The sequence below is a fragment of the Cajanus cajan genome, chromosome 4 (genome assembly GCF_000230855.2).
Source record: "Cajanus cajan strain Asha chromosome 4, NIPB_CcT2T_4, whole genome shotgun sequence".
NCBI classification, from domain to species: domain Eukaryota; kingdom Viridiplantae; phylum Streptophyta; class Magnoliopsida; order Fabales; family Fabaceae; genus Cajanus; species Cajanus cajan.
Genome location: NC_138520.1, coordinates 73,979,392 through 73,996,714, shown reverse-complemented (window position 1 = coordinate 73,996,714; position 17,323 = coordinate 73,979,392). Strand labels below are relative to the sequence as shown.

Sequence of the window (17,323 nt, the reverse complement as noted above, 5' to 3'; positions counted from 1 at the left end):
GGGTATGATGATATTCATACCCGTGGGTACCCGTTTAATAATATTTATTAAATATCCTAATTATCCTTATACCACATAACCCTAAAACTACACTGTCATCTTATTTTCTTTCCATAGAATTATATTGGATGTAATTTGATTAATTTTCTAGCTTTGATTGGACCAATAAGATTTATGTATTTTAAGTTGTTTAGTTACGTTTGGAATTATGAGATTGAATTATTGTAACTTTGTGATATGAGACTTTCCCTTACTTGTGTAAGATTGATGTATTTTAAGTTATTGATTATCTTACATTTTTATTATTATTTCAACCGAATTAACGTTAAATACAAATTCAAAATTAACATTGAATTTTTATTTTTAATATTTCATTGACATTAAATATAAATTTAAAATTATTTGTAATATAATTTTTTTAATTTCTTAAAAAATTTATAAATATCCATGGATATTTGTGGGTATTCAAGAAATTCATGGATACCCGCTTAATGGATACCCGCGTGGATATGGGGTGGGTATGAGACTAATTTTCATACAGCGGGACGGGGACGGATTTACTATTACCCGCCCCCATGGAGCCCCACTGCCATCCCTAACGGTATTTGTGAATATGTCATATTAGGGTGCAAATCATTGTTTTTATTATTATTTATAATTATAATATTAATATAAAATATTTATTAACTCATCTTTCCCAAGAACTACCGATCCACACAAGATTGGAAACATAAGCTGGTTGATGGGTGCAAACTAGGCCTGAGCACGGGTCGGGTTCGGACGAAATCGGGTTGAAAATATTAACTCCAATCTAAACCGATAAAAAAAAAAAGGCCCATTTTCGACCATGAACAGTGTTTCGGGTTTGTCGGGTTCGGGTTTTCGGGTCTTGGGTTAGTTGGATCGGGTTAGTCGGATTGGGCCATATTGGGCCCAATATTTTTATTTGTTATTTTTTTCAAAATCTAAACAACTATTTAACTAATTTGGGCTGGACCTACATTTTTTTTCTTTTTTTTCTCAACTATTTAAACCAGTAGAGTTGGGCCTTATTTTTGTTATAATCTTTTTTCAGGTTTTTGTTTTTTCAGTTTCAAATAGTCAATTGAAACAAGAGTACTCAACTAGTTCTAAAAGTACAGAAGAGAAAAAATTGACTACAACTATTAACATTAAAAATATTTCCATTTCATGTTTTAAAAGTCAAATTAAACATTAAATAGTTTAGATTGAATTCAAATCCTTAATAAGAGAAATAGTGATGATTTCCAAAAATATATGGACAGAGTCAACGAAAACTATAGTAGGAACAGAGGATAAAAATAAAGCAAACCATAAATTCATAAACTAATAAATCCAATAAGCTGATACAATCTTGAAGATGGAAAATTTGCAAATGGAAAATTTGCAGTTACAGTTTGCAATGTTGCTTTGGGAATGTCTAGTAATTCTTGTACATTGAAGATTCCCCTTTTGCTAAGTGAACTTATGAGATCTGTATTCATGCATGGCAGCATCCATAAGGAAGAGTCCTTGTCCATCCCAATCTAAATCATGAAAAAAGTTATGCTGCACTTAGTTCTAAGTAAAGCAGCAAGGAAATAATCAGTAACTTTAAAATTATATGATATATGGATCATGTGATACAAATTACATTATAAATCAAAATCATTGAAAGGGCATGAAAAGTGAGTACACATCAGCCTTTCCATCAACCAGGCAAAGCACTAGAGCCTGTCCAGACAGATTGTTGAATGACAAATCAGTAGAGCCAGATTAAAACAATAAGCATCCATATAATCATGAATCTGTAAAACTTACAAGGAAAATAAATTTTACTCTCCCATTTAACAGATTGTATGTGATATACCATTGCACAAACCAGCATTGAACTTAGAAAAATATCAACAGCTCTACATTAATGAAAGTAAAGATTTAGACTTGTTCGAAGAAGAAACTTTAATTAAACTGAATCCTGAAACCAGACTTTGTAATACATGTTACTGTCTCTATAACAACTGGTGCAAGAATCACAATAGCCTTATGGTTTAATTAAGTTTCTTTATGCACTGACAAACATTATTTCATTCTCTTGCCATAATGCATGTCGCCTCTTCTCAAAGAATTTCTACAACATGGAATTCAACCAAGGTGAATGGTCTACAATACCAGCACAAAAACAACATAGATTCGACAACACTGATCATCATTTGGTTTGCACTTGCAGACTGAATATGAAAATATGAAGTGAAACAAGCATCGAATGATCTACACCAAAGCTAAATGGTTTCAACTTTATCAAAATTTACAACACATTCATCTTTATGATGAATATCTCTCTTCCTCACCTCTAAGCAGTCAATGACGGCCAATTGGTGCTGTTCTGCAATATGTGGACTCAACTTTATCAACCGACCAAGGGCATCAATGCCCATGTACTTCAAATTATGACTGTCACTCTGCCCACATAACAACAACAACAAACAAACAAACATGCATCAAACAATAGCCAAATCCAAAAAATGCATGTTTGGATTCACATCAGTGGAAGCAACAATTAGTTGCTTTAGCATCAATTTTGATTTGATTCTTGCTAAAACATGGATCATGAATGCGGAACCAAACATGCACTAACACTCACAGTTCAAAAAGATGTTCAAGCTTCCCAAATTCATTTGGAATTTTACCCACTAGGAGATTGTCATTCAATTGTGTGAAAAGTTATACTCGGTGAATACATACAGAAAACACAGGAAAATGGTGATACGGGTCATGTGGGTCAACTCATAGGTAGCTCAATTTTGACATATTGCCAAGTTCAGGAGGTATTGGACCAGTGAGCATGTTTCCATGAAGGTACCTAATTAAATGAATAAATCAGGCAATAAGAAAAATAACAAAAGCATTATTACACAGTACAAAGTTAGACTCACAGTTTGCCAGTGAAAGTCAGATTGCCAGATCTAGAATAGGCATGTTTGGACTTTGAAATACCTTGCTAAGGACCTCTCTACGTAAGGAACCTTGTTTTGAACCAAATCCAGAAGCAACCAGCACCTGAAGGAGTATTTCAATCCAAGTAAGAGAATTTAGAGATCTTCTCCAGAAGTCCAGGGAATATTCTTGATTTTCGACCTGCCAAATCATTATTAAAATTAACACAGAATTAGTACTTCAGCTAAAATAGATAAATGTTAAATCGCTAGTCATTCCTATATTAAATATAGAAAACAAGCAGTATGTAATAATTCACAACCTCGAAACAGGGGGTAAGGAAACTCAGTAACTCACCGAGTGAAGCAATGCAAGAAAGTTACATGATTTATTTAAATGAGGTGAAAACTCATCAGTAAGCTCCACTTCAATGTCAGATAGAAGAAGTGTGAGAAGGGCAACATGAATCTTGCCAAGTAACATTGAGTCCTGGAAAACACATGCAGTAAAGTGAGAGACATGTTGGATGCTACTTACAATTTGACACGACTCTGATAAGATTAAAATTAAACAGAAAAACAGAAATGAATCCAAGATATAAGCATGAGTCAAAGATGACAAATTACCTTATCATGAAATGCTTGAACAAACTCATCAAGAGTGAAGGGACAAATATCAACAATCATGGCATATGTATAAATGAAATGGAAAACCTGCCAAAATAAAGTTAGTTCTTCATCAATTTAATGTTCTTTGCCATTAAAAAAGAGGTTCAATAGAATGGGAAATAAGGCAAGATAGTAACTTCAGTACAGCTTGACAATTATGATGTTTGCTAATTTAAGAAAGAACTGTGTCACATAAAAAAATTAATCCAGTAGTGTAACTGACAAAATCCAAACATCAAAAATAATTCATCCAAGTTAAAACAAAAAACCATCACGATCTTTCCGACAAATAGCAAGGTTCAAGATTTTCCTTCACTTTTACATTATATAACCTATTATATTATATTCATCCTATGTTTAAAATCCAGAAGCGTAAACAAAATACAAAGAGAAGAAAGAATGTTGACCTTCTAGCCTTAAGTATTATGTTATAACAATAATGGTAGGGAGGGATAAAAAAGAGGAGTCATGGTCTCATATAGCACAGAAGTGAGTACAGTAACAGGAAGCAAGCAAAACCTCCTCCCATGGCTGGTTCAATGCTCCCCAGCATAAGAAATTCCAGGCATGGCTAGTTTTTAGTGGCAGGTGGAAAACATAGCATGTGATCCTAGAAGTGAAATTCCTCATTTCTCTTCATTTCTGATCAATAACCTTGTAACTTTTTAGGTGGAAAACAAAAACTGTTGGGCAAGACCAGGAGCACTAGGTGTAATAGCAAAATACCTGAAAAAAATAGACATTTATGTACACATCAGCAAAATCATATTTATAAAATTTTGTTGCTATTTTTAAAAACACAATTGAAAAAACTATTTAAAAAGTTACCTAAAAAAGACCCAAGTTGCAAATAAACATTAACATTGATAGCAAAATAAGTGTCATAGGGATCATTTATGACAAATTCTCCAAAAGGAACAACAATAGCCATGTCTATAACAAATGGCTTCAAAATAGCAAAAAGGTCAATCTGGAAAAAAAAAAATTAGCAAGAAACATAAAAAGCATAAATTACTAAATAAAATATAAAAAAAGTTCATTTAAATTACAAACATCTTAAGTATGACCAATCACAGCAATGGCTGTGATTGAGATGATGGACCAACTATGACACTCGATCCATCTCCTCCTTGAACTTCATTAACACTTCCTAAAATTACCTGAAACTCTACAATAGATTTAAAAATAAGATAGTTAACTCATGTACAACACAAATATTAAATAATTTTCATAGCAAAAGAATATTATGATACCTGTAACAATCTTTTCTGAAATTTCAAACTCTTCATTGATATTAAGATCTTTGAATTGGGTTGTAGTTGACCTCACCCAATTTTGAGCACAAATTAGTGCCTCTGCCATTTGTGGGTTTAAAGAGCTTCTAAAAGCATCTAAAACTCTACCCCCTGTACTAAATGCACTTTCCGAAGCAACTGTAGAAACTGGGGTGGCTAAAACATCTCTAACCATTTTTGATAGTATAGGAAACCTTGAAGAATTTTGTTTCCACCAAACAAGAATGTCAAATGTGTCATCAGCATCTATACAAGTTTCATTTAAATACCTTTCAAGTTCATTTTTTCTATCAATAGAATTTTTTTCCCTCAAGTGCTTCTTAAAAGCATCTTTCCTAGCCAAATATGATGGATTTTCAACAAAGACAGAAGTTTCACTATGAGAAACAGAAAATGCTGAATCTTGAGAGGATTGTGCAGATTCATTTTGTTTCTCATAATCTGTCTTGTACCAATTATACATGTGGAACAAATTTTCTTTCAAAGAAGTGGACAAATTTTCAGCAAAATTTGCATCATCTGAATACATTTCTTTAAATGACCAATCCACAAATTCAAATTTGTAACGAGGGTCAAAAATAACTCCAAAATACAGCAGTTGATTGATGTTATTTATATCACCCCAATATTTGTCATACTTTTGCTTCATATTAAAACCCATCATGGCCAAAATAGTGTTCAGATTCATAGCTGATTGCTTAAGTTCAAAATAAATGGATGACAGTTGATGAAATGCAACATGTAAGCTGACATGTGATGATGTAGAGAAAACCTTAGTGGCCTCATAGAAAATTTTCAAAAATTTTAAAAATGCTCGAACATTCTCCCAATCAATTGTAGTTGGGGGACCAGCTATCCCAAAAACCTCTAGATAACTTGAGTCTTCAAACTCAAGCTTTTCAAAGGCAACTTGAAATTTTTCAGCAGCATCTAACATCATATATGTGGAATTCCATCTTGTGGGAACATCAAGACATAACAATTTTTTACATTCAATTTTTGAAAATTCAACACACTCTTTGAACTTAGCCAATCTTTGGGGTGAAGACCTTACAAATCTAACAGCTGTCCGAATATTTGCAATTGAATTGTGCACATCTTTTAAACCATCATTCACTACTAGATTTAGTATATGGGCACAACACCTCATATGAAAAAATTGACCATCCATTACTAATCCTCCCATATTCTTGAATCTTTTTTTCAAATATGTTACAGCCACATCATTGGCTGAAGCATTGTCAACTGTAATTGTAGACACATTTCTCAAACCCCATTCCTTTAATACCTCCTCAACTTTCTTTCCTATGGTCTCCCCTTTGTGGTTAGGAACTATTGAGAAACTAATGATTCTTTTCTGATATTTCCAATCATTATCTATAAAATGTGTTGTGAGTGCCAAATAGTTTAAATTTTGAATAGACGTCCAACAGTCAGTAGTGAGAGCTACCCTAGCACAATTTGACTTAAAGAAAGCCTTTAGCTTATGCTTTTCATCCATATAAAATTGAAAACAAAGCCTTGCTATTGTATGTCTTGATGGTACAATAAATTGTGGTTGTAACTGTCTACAAAAGTGCTTAAAACCCTCACCCTCAACCACCCTAAAAGGTTGTTCATCTAAAATAATAAAGACAATTAATGCCCTCCTACAAGCTTCAACATTGTATCTTTGGCTTACAACTGTCAAACCGCTCACATCTCTCTTCAAGGTAAGGGATGTTTGGTTGGGGTCATTAATAATAGCATTTGGATATTTAGGACATTTTCCTATGTGGTTAAGTAAACTTGATGTGCCATGTATCTTTGGATCACACCTATATCGTTTACCACAATGATTACATTCAGCCATTTTCTCCTTAGATTCATTTTCAGATATTGTTTTGAAATGTTCCCAAACTATAGAGGTTTTTTGAGACCCACTTGCATTTAATTTCCTCTTTCTTGTATTAATTGGGAGGGTAGCAGTAGGATTAGTTTCTACAGCTTCAGCTATAACTGTTGGTTGTCCAATAGGTTGTGCACCACCACCATCACCTCTTGATGCTGCTGGTTCAGTCATGGTGGGATTTGCAACCTCTTCGAATTGACTAGACTGCTCCATTACTGTATAATGAAGTCATAGGTAATTTTTAAGTGTTTATGGTATTTTAACAACTTTTAATTTGTTATTTTAGAGTTATAAACTTGAATTCATGATTTAAAATGTCATACAGTATTAGCAAAAACAAAAAAAAATACATAAAATAGATATAAACTAATGTAAACAATTACAAAATTTTTAATTTAACTAAATAAGTGAAACACGTGTTTATAAATAAATAAGTTTAACACAAATAGTTAACATAAGAATTTTCAAAATAAAACACAAATCAATTATTAAAAAAAATCATAACATGATAAACAGTAAGTACCTGAATCTTTTAAATTTAAGATTTTTATCTTCTTTTTATGTTTTTCTTTCTTTTGTGCCTTGTGAGTGTTGAGTAATGCATCAGAAATTGTAAAAATGCTTTTATTTTGCCTATGCTTAACAGAAATAATGAATGAAATTGTTTCTATTGTTGATTAGTAATCTCAAGAAACATCAAATAATAATAGGAGCAGGAAACTCAGATTCAGATTTTAGGATTGTTTAACTGGTAACCATACCATAATTAATTCCTTTGCAAGTGAAGAAACTAGCAAACTCTCATATGAAATATAGAATTCCAAAAAACTAGTCATAATTAGCTTCATATCATGAGCAAACATTAAATTGCAATATTTTTTTGCTTCCTTTTTAGGTGCATACATGTAGAGTCATATGTTGCAAAGGTACTAGTTTGATGTTTGAATAAATATGTCAAAACAGGGGCAACTTTACTAACCAAAAGTACCGAGGGGACAGAAAATTGCGTAGAAAGGTTCAAAAGTGTAAACAAACTTTGCCATTATGATGAAGAAGCTTGAAATAATGAACATTAGATGTAGGTCAGTTACAAAATCAGATATACAAACACACAAGAATATAATAGAACTACGACGGCGCCTTCAGATTGGTCAGTTACAAAAGAAAATATCAGTGCAAACAAAAATACTGTATGAACTATTGAAGATTTAATAATGATACAGGAGAGGAAGAAAACGAACAAACCTGTTCTTCGCGATGTTAGAAGGAGACAAGCAGATTGGCAGTAGACAGAGAGGAGTATCCAGTGGCAGAAGGAGATGAATGAACCGTGCTAGGGTTCACATGACTACTCTCGCGGCGTTAGGATTTGTAGTTTGTGTGAGCGGCGGCGGCTAGGTTTTTGAGCACAAGAAGAGAAGGTTTCGTCTTTCGTGAGCAGCGGCTAGGGTTTAGTTTTCCTTTCTCTCGCTCGCGATGCTAAAAGAATAAATATACACCTTTTAAGTGTTTTGGGTCGGTCGGGTATGGATATCCACGGGTTCAAATTTTTAATCCGAACCCGACCAACAAAACCCATAATAACCCGACTCTAACCAACCCGAAAAACCGAAAAACCGCAAAAAACCGGCCGCATAAAAAAACTTAGATGCGGACAGTTCGGATTCAGTCGGAGCCGGAATTTATGCTCACGCCTAGTGCAAACATATTGGACAATAAATATTAAGGAATATTATATAGTATGAAATGATTGAAACTTTTAGCACAGTATTTGTCATATATGTGATATAAGGGTGCAAACAAAATATACAATAAATGTTAAGGACAGCTTACTTATTTAATTTTCGGTAATATGTACGCAGTTACTAGTTAGCCAGCAATTAATATTCGGTGGTGTTTGGTGAACCTAAATTCAAAGTATTTATTTAGATCATCTACAGTTCTGAAATGAATTCCATCTATCCCATTCTTTGAATTATTTTATTAAATAATTAAGAAATTTATCTTTTAAAAATAGATTTAATAAATTTTGATATATGATATAAATTGTAACAATTCATTATAAAACGGCAGGGCCGCAGGGGGTCTCATTCCCTTTTGGAATTATCTTTATGGCTGAAAGGACACAAAGCTGCTTTTGCGGAATGTATGAATAGCAATAACTATATCATCAAAAATAAAATAAACTAAATAACTATATGTTGACTTTAAAACCGCGGGAGATGTTTTATAAAATTTGTTTAAAAAAAGGAAAAGAAAAAGTCATCATAAATCACTAGTAAATAAAGGTCAACGCATAACTTGTAATTTATATGTAGGAACACAATTCTTGTACAGTTTTTTTGCTTTTGTTATTAGGGAAAAAAATAGTCTATGAAGAAGAGTATTTTACTTATTGTATAACTATAAAAAAAATAATGTACGTAAAAATAACATAACAAATAATTGATAAATATTTGACAGGATAAATAACTGATAAAAATAAATAAATATGCTTCTCTTTACACATCAATTCCTATATATTAAATATGAAATTTTTATTTATACGAAAGTATTTTTAAAGACTTCTTTAATGAGAAGATTTTTAAAAATATTTTTAACTTCTTTTTTTTAATAAAATTTTTATTTATCATAATTATTTATAAGTTAAATTTTAATATTTTTAAAATAAATTATCAATAAATAATAATAATAATAATATTATACTATAATATAAATTATTTATTATTAACTTAAAATATAATTTATATATTTAAAAGTATTTATTTATACAATTTTAAATATAATTTATATATTTAAATATAATATTTATTTGTATATATAATTTGTTATAAATTTTAGTTACATATAATAAATATTTAATATATGTATTATATAGACTAAAATATTAGTTATATATTTAAATATGCTATTTAAGGAATTTGTTATTAATAAGAACTAGATTGCAATGGACAAATTTTCTTGATATGATATAAATGAAACCACAATGAAATTTAAACAAGAAATAAATTAACATTAAAAAAATAAATAAATAAGAGAAATGGTAAAGGAATCTTGAGATGGATGTTGTATTGTCGACAGATTTCTAACGTGTATTACTATTTATGTTTTCATTATAATTCATATTTCATATCCAAAAGATATATGTAAAAGACGTCCAAATAATCAAAATATGAAAAATATATATTTATTATAATTTTAATCTAACTTTTATTTCTTCTAAAGTTCCATAGAATTGTAGTAATTGATTTCAAAACAGATTTTATCAAAAGATTTAATTTACTTCAAATTCAAAGTCTTCAACCTTTTCCAAGAAATGTTTAGCTGTTAAAGAATAATTTTTGTATCTCTTGCCTATGAATCGAATTTTATAACACGAAACTCATTAAAAAAAATCCATAAAATTAATGTCATATATATTCTTAAAGCATAAAAGAATGGAGGATAAAAAAGAAGAAAATAAAATATTGACCTTTGCTCTTACTCACTTCTCAAGTAAGTCAATAAAAAAAATATCGAAGAAAATTCAATCAACTTTCTCATTTAAATAGGAATATTTTTTAGAGCAGTTAACACAGTCATATGACTTATACCCCATTAAAGCATTAATAATGAACAATAAAGTGTCACTAAACCTCTCCCATTTTATATTTTAATACAATAAAGCCTTAACTTATAGAAGATGAAAAGAATAATAGAACATGTTTTGAATGTACATTTTTTTAATATTACAACAATATTTATATTAAAAACTTCTATTATTAATTTTATTAATAATTTTAATATTTTAATATTTTCTTTTTTAATTATTAATATTACTTTATAAATTTTTATGAAGAATTTTTTAACAGTATTTTTACGTATTCAACTTTTTAATAATTTTAATATTTATATAAATATTTTTTAATATAACCTTATAAAAATTTCTGGAATATATATATATATATATATATATATATATATATATTCAACTTTTTTACGTAAATTTTTTTACATTAATATTTTATCTTTTAGTTAAAATATAATTTTGTGGAAAATATTTTCATTTTATTTTTTAGATTATATATAATTTTATGATAAATTTTTTTAGGAAAAGTAGTTTCAAAAAGTTGTCTCCTTTATATATTTATTACATCATATTGTTATTTAAATTTTAAATAAATCCATAATGAATTAAAAAAATATTTACTTATTTTTGTCTAAATTTTAATTATTAATATTACATCATGTTTGTAATGCCTGAACCCCTTTTCTTTCTCATTCTCTATTTTCCCTTTCTTTTTCTTCACTATCTCATTTTCTAAACTATCCATTGTTGTTCTTTCTCAAGGTTGAAGCTCTTAGTGGAGTCGGTGAACAGTGGGTGCGAGATTCTTCTTCTTCTTCTTCTCCTTTGCACAGAAGCTATTTGCATTTCTCTTCTTCTCTACAAGCTTCTTCTTCCTCGTTCATTCCGTGGTAGGACATGGTTCTTCCCCGAAGTTCTCGTCTAGCCCAAAACCTCGGAGTTTGCGGATTCGAGGTTAAAGAAGCTTCATTTCCTTGTTTTCCTTGAATTGGTTGAGCCTTTGGGTGTGAGTTGTTAGAGTTGCTTATGAAAGTTAATTAAAAGTTGTTAAGTTACATTAAGTTGTTTTAAAGTTATCAAGATGACTATTGTTGAAAAGCTGAATGAAAGATGAGTATTGTTGTAAAGATTTACAAAGATGTCTATTGTTGTAAAGTTGGGGACATATGGTGAAGATATATGTCCTATGTTGAGATACATAGTACTAAAGTGATAAGTTGAAAGTTATTTTCTTAAAGTTGAATCCCTTAGTACTGTGTGGGCAGCATGGAAGTAATCGATTCATGTCATGGTTGAATGACCAATTTGAGTAAGGTACCTAGTTAGAGATGTAACATTTGACTAGATATTGGAGGGTGCGTGGTACTTGGAGGGTAGTGGGTGGGCTAACTCCATATGTGAATTGGTGATGCAAGTCAAGGCCATGGTAGGCCCACACCCAAACCCTTCTGCCCTAACAATAGTTGTAACACCCCAGATTTTGTAAGTTATATTTTAGAAATTATTTTGATATTTAATGTATTTATTTAGAATTTTGGATATTATTTAATTTTTTATATAAATTATATTTTTATGCTAAGACATGATTTCATGATTTATAATTTTAATTAGTATTATGAAGGTAATTTTATGAAATGTATTTTATCTTATGATGCTTATATTATTTGATTAAAAGTGAAGGTTGTATTTTAATTATATTAATTATTTTATAAGAGGGAAGGAAAGATATCTTGGACATTTATTAAATTATATTTTATTATTATTTTTTTTTATTTATTAATTAAGAATAAGGAGTTAGGAAAAGTTACAAGGGAGTTAATTCATTTTTACGAAAACCATCTCTTGACTCTCATTATTTTCTCTCTTATATGCTTCTGAAGAATAAGGAGAACCGTGAGAAAAGGAACAACTAGATTCTATCGTGCTTCGACTTTTGGTCATCAAGGTAAGGGGGAGTGGGAAATCTCACTTGGGGGTGTGGGAATAAATTTTGGGTAGAAGGATTGACCCTCAATCCTTTGTTTGGTGTATGTCTATAGAAACAGACACTTTATGAATATTTTCTATTTTGTTTTTTGACTGTTCAATTGCATTCCTTGTATGGTTCTAAGTATTAATATGTGTTTAATTTTGAAATTTGATATATTTGATAGCAAAATACCCTCAATCCTTTGCCTGATGTATGCCTATGAAACTAAACACTTTATGAATGTTTTCTGTTTTACTTTTTGATTGTTCTGTTGCATTCCTTGTATGATTTTGAGTATGAATATGTGTTTAATTTTGATATTGGATATGTTTGATAGTAGAATAGGCCCCTAATCCTTTATCTGATGTGTAGGAACAGACACTTTATGAAAGTTTTCTGTTTTTCTTTTTGATTGTTTTGTTGCGTTCCTTATGTGATTCTAAGTGTGCATATGTGTTCGATTTCAATAATGGATATGTTTGGTAGCGGGATTGGCCTCAATCCCTTGCTTGATGCATGTTCTTAGAAATAGACACTTTTCGAATATTTTCTGTTTTCATGTTTGAGTTTCCTGTTGTATTCCTTGATGATTGCTAAATGTGAATATGATATTAATTTCGAAAATAAAAAACTTTTGATATAAATTAAAGTACTTTGTGGGTTTCTGTTAGAAGCCCTATGAAGTGAAATTAGGGATATGATCTTTGGATGAATTTTGAGGTATTATATGTAAAATTGATTATGGATTCGTGCATGTTTTGGGTAATATTTGGAGTGCTCTGATTGATTGAAATATTATATTAACTAGTTGGTTGCAGAAAATGTGTGAAATCATGAAGTTAAGTCTATGACCTTTATGCTTCGTATGTTATGAATTACGAGTTAAATGTGTATGATGTTGGATAATTTTTTGGTATAGTTTGTGTTATTCTAGGTATACCTTGAGTCACGAGTGATATATTTAGCTATTCTAGGTGTGTTGCTTAGGCCGCATGCTAGTGATGTATTGAGTTATTCCATGTGTGCCACTTAGGCCGCATGCCAAAGATGTATTGAGCTATTCTAGGTGTACCTTGGGTCACTAATGATGTATTTATGAATGAATGTTCTTTCAAGTATGTTTTTCTAGTAGCATACTAGTAAAGAGAAATGTGCAACTTTTGTCCGGTGCAACATGCATGCATGTATTTATGAGTCAAGTCATTATTGCATGATAAGTGAATGTGTATGTATTCTAATGTATCTATAACTTGAGAGTTGTGCTTGGTTATGTGTAACTTGTGTGATATTTGTTACGAATGTGTGTGTTGCCACTATTACAAGATACATTTTCTACATCGATCCCGTGAAACCATCTACATTGGTTCTAAAATCGATGTAGAATAGAGCGACGTAAAAAATATATAGATTTCTACATCGGTTCTGAGAACCGATGTAGATTAGGACATAAATCTACATCGTTTTTTTAGCAAAATCGATGTAGATTTATGTCCTAATCTACATTAGTTTTAGGTGAACCGATGTAGATTTATCTCCCCTTCTACATTCCTAATCTCATTGTTCCCACATAGGACTTCCTGTTCAAGTGGATGGAGGGCATGTGTTTTATAAAATTGAACATTTTGCAAGCCAAAACAACATTCAATCCAAATATGTATAAACATCTTATTCAAGGAAAGATAAATTAAATAGTACTTCTAATTCAATCCAAGTGATGAGTTTGTTTGACCAAAACCTAAAGGAACAGAAATAGAACCTTTCACCCTGACATAGAAAATTAACCTTCCCCAATCCCCCATGATTCTAAAATTCAGTCAACAGAGGATGCCAAATCAAATGATTAATGAAATCATCACAAATGAAGGTGCGCGGCTGGTGACCCCAATTTGTACCAAACTAAATAAACAACGAAAAAGGCATTTTAACAACCAAATTCTCCAAATACTTCTATTCCAAGTTTTCAATTCACACAAACCTATAAGACACTAATAAAGTTTGCAATCAATAGCTTGAAGTCCCTCACGTCGGAATCCCTGTTCTGCTTCTTGCACGCCTCAAGCGCCTCCTCCACTTTCCTCAGCAACACTCTGAGAGGCTCGTTGGACTCCGAAGTCGCCATCACGAGGCCGTGGAAGGCCTCCACGCGGAGCGGGTCTCGCTTGAGTATTTCCTCGAACAGGTTCTGTGCCTGAGTGTGTTCGTTGTAATAATCATTTTTTAAAGGGGTATTTTTGTAATTTTTATTAATGGCATTTTTGCAATTTTATTAAAGTTAGAGGGGTAAATGGGTAACGTGGAACGGGCTGTTCCAAAATTGGAATGGGCCGTTCCAAGCAATAAAAAGACACTAAATTTTAATTTGGGAACGGGTCCAGAACGGGTCGTTCCAACTGGGAGAACGGGCCGTTCTAATTTTAGGACGGGCAATTCTGGAGGGAGAACGGGCCGTTTCGGAAGGAGAACGGACCGTTCTGGATGAGTCTCGGAACGGGCCGTTCCAGTTCTAAAACTTACGTAACCTTTTCGGGCCCAGAACGGGCGTTCCTCTTTTTGAAACGGGCCGTTCCGGGTTAGGCAGGCAGAACTCTATAAATAGGGGGTTGGGGGTGTTGGAAAAGGTGGATTTTGGGAGAAGGTCCTAGAGAGAGAAAGAGGAGAGAGAGAGAAAGAAAGAGAGAGGAAGGGAAAGAAAAGAGGAGAGAGAAAGAGAAATCCAGAGAAAGAGGTTCTGCCAGGGGAAAGAAAAATAGGAAGGAGAGGATGAGGTTCTGCCCTAGTTTCAGATTTTTCTTTTCCAAGTAAGGGTAGTGCTTATAAAATTAATCTAGTACATATGAGCATGATAGGAATAGTATAATTTTAATATGTTATTTTATGTGGAGATTTTCATTTCACATAGTATAAATTGGATCAATTGATGATTGTTTTGGATATTTAATTATTTATATTATTATTATATTGACAATTTGGCATGGTTATGGTTATGTTTATATATAATTATGGAATATGCTATGTGTATGTGATTTGGAAAAGTAAATAGGACTTAGAGGAGTAAAATTATGGTATGGATTGGGAGATCTCTTGGTGAGATCAGGATATAATCTTTGGAAAAATATGGAATTTGGGAATTCCATAGTGAGGATTCCAATATGAAACTTTTCCAAGGATTATATAATAAACCACTTCAGATGTTAGGTAGATTCTGAAGTACTCCTCTAAGTATTCTATTTGCTACCGGTATGGGTCTAGGCCGAGTCATAACGATGGATGAGGTGGCCCCACGCACCAGGGTTACGTGACGACATAATCCAACTGTATATTTTCCATGAGAGGTTAGGTGTGAGACATGGGTTGATGACATGTTTCACCGTATCAACACTTGGTTTGGATTGTGTTGAGGCCAACATTTGGTTTGGATGTGTTGGTTACATCATGGATTATACAGTGGTGTGACTTTGTTTTGGATGTGGAATATGTATACATATGGTATGGATTGTATACATTGGTTATGGATTCTTTATTATCATAAAATATGTATGCATTGGCATGGATGTGTATACATTATATTTTGGATTGGTCTATACTTAACTTGGAAATGACTTGTTGGTCTGGATAAATACTATGGATAAATATCTGTTTAATGATATTTTATTAAGATGTACTATGATTGGTTTTATATGTGCTAACCCTTATATTTCCATGATGTGGATTGTGATGATCTCACTATGTGGGGGAGCAGATCAGGTGTGAGGCCTTGGGATAGCAAGGAGTCTTTTGGATAGCTGCTTTGAGAAGTGGCTAGGTTTAGAGCTTGACCAGCACCTAGGGTGTCTTGTTTTGATGTCTTCATGACGTTATAATTATATTACCTTTTTGGATTACTGTATAACCTTACTGAGGATGACTCTACTATAAAATTATGTTATACATATTTTAGAAACAATTTTATATGTTATTGTATATTTACACTCTAGCGTAGCTGACCCTTATTCTATTTTCTTTTATATATATATTATTTATCTTTGGTTAGTTCTAGATGTGACGGCCTAGGGTGGGTCGTTACATTCGTCGTTGTAGATGTGCATGTTTGCCTTCAGCAGTGGCCACTCGTACTCCTCCAGTTCGACTTCAATCAAACGGTCTAGAACTGCCATCGCTTCCTCGATCTTGCGGGCTCTGATTTTGCACTCCATGAGCGCGTGGAGCATGTCGGTGTCGTCAAGATTGGTGGTGAGGCGCTCTTCAAGAGCTCTCTCTGCTTCTAGGTCAACCTCCTCCGCGAACTCGACCTGCAGTGACAGCGAGAGCGAGGCGGCGAAGACGGGCGCATGGAAGCGCATGAAGAAGAAAGTGATGGCAGCGACGACGATGCATGAGGTTTCGACGAGGGGGGAGAAGAATGAGGTTAGGGTTTGGATAAGAGGAGACGAGGGTTTAGGGTTTGGTGGAGTGCGAAACGCATGGTCGTTTTGTGAGGCTCTGATTGAAGGTAACCTAAACGATGAAGGTGGCGGAACGGAATGGAACGATGCTGAGGGAGGGTTTGGGCTTTGTATTTGGTGAAATGAGAGTAGAGAGAATCATATACCCAAAGCGAAAATGAAACACTTCTTCACGGAGAGAGGACTCTTGCGTAGGTCAGCTTCTCAATATTACATCGGTTATTAGGTGAACCGATGTAGATTTATTTATAATTATTTAAAAAATTTCCACCACATATTCAATACTACATCGCTTTTACTAAAAACAATGTAGAACACTCAATATTTGCATCTAAATATTTGCATCAGTTTTACTAAATGTTACTCAATATTTTCTCTATGTGTATTTTTATTGTGTTGGAAGTGATCATCAGCATGAAGATGTTGGTGATGAGGTTTAAGTCTCATTGTGGGGTGTGCTTTGATAGGACATGTGACATCGGGACTTAGTTAGGATTAGCATAGAAATTTTATTATTGTTATTGTGTTTTAGAAAGACTAATATTTTATTTTGTCA

General features: G+C 32.4%; 2 protein-coding genes across 9 annotated transcripts; both read right to left on the bottom strand.

Moving 5' to 3' along the window:
- Positions 1-1,319: 1,319 nt before the first annotated feature.
- Positions 1,320-8,413, bottom strand: LOC145956960 (zinc finger BED domain-containing protein RICESLEEPER 2-like). Of its 8 annotated transcripts, XM_083073038.1 has the most exons (10): positions 8,034-8,413; positions 4,656-7,003; positions 4,431-4,572; positions 4,010-4,328; positions 3,561-3,647; positions 3,292-3,423; positions 2,934-3,135; positions 2,642-2,860; positions 2,349-2,459; positions 1,320-1,547 (listed from the first exon to the last, which is right to left on the bottom strand). In XM_083073038.1, exon 2 carries the CDS (start codon positions 6,999-7,001, stop codon positions 4,797-4,799), a length of 2,205 nt encoding a protein of 734 aa, XP_082929164.1. In that variant the 5' UTR covers positions 7,002-7,003; positions 8,034-8,413; the 3' UTR covers positions 1,320-1,547; positions 2,349-2,459; positions 2,642-2,860; positions 2,934-3,135; positions 3,292-3,423; positions 3,561-3,647; positions 4,010-4,328; positions 4,431-4,572; positions 4,656-4,796. The 8 variants fall into 8 exon arrangements, with proteins under 8 accessions (XP_082929164.1, XP_082929163.1, XP_082929162.1 ...); XM_083073037.1 differs by having other exon boundaries at positions 1,320-1,581; positions 4,656-8,412; XM_083073036.1 differs by having other exon boundaries at positions 4,656-8,412.
- A 5,887-nt stretch (positions 8,414-14,300) lies between these two features.
- On the bottom strand, positions 14,301-16,665 carry LOC145957519 (uncharacterized). Its single transcript, XM_083073792.1, has 2 exons — positions 16,417-16,665; positions 14,301-14,513 (listed from the first exon to the last, which is right to left on the bottom strand). The coding sequence occupies exons 1-2, from the start codon at positions 16,663-16,665 to the stop codon at positions 14,301-14,303; spliced, it is 462 nt and encodes a 153-aa protein (XP_082929918.1).
- Between the last annotated feature and the right edge of the window lie 658 nt (positions 16,666-17,323).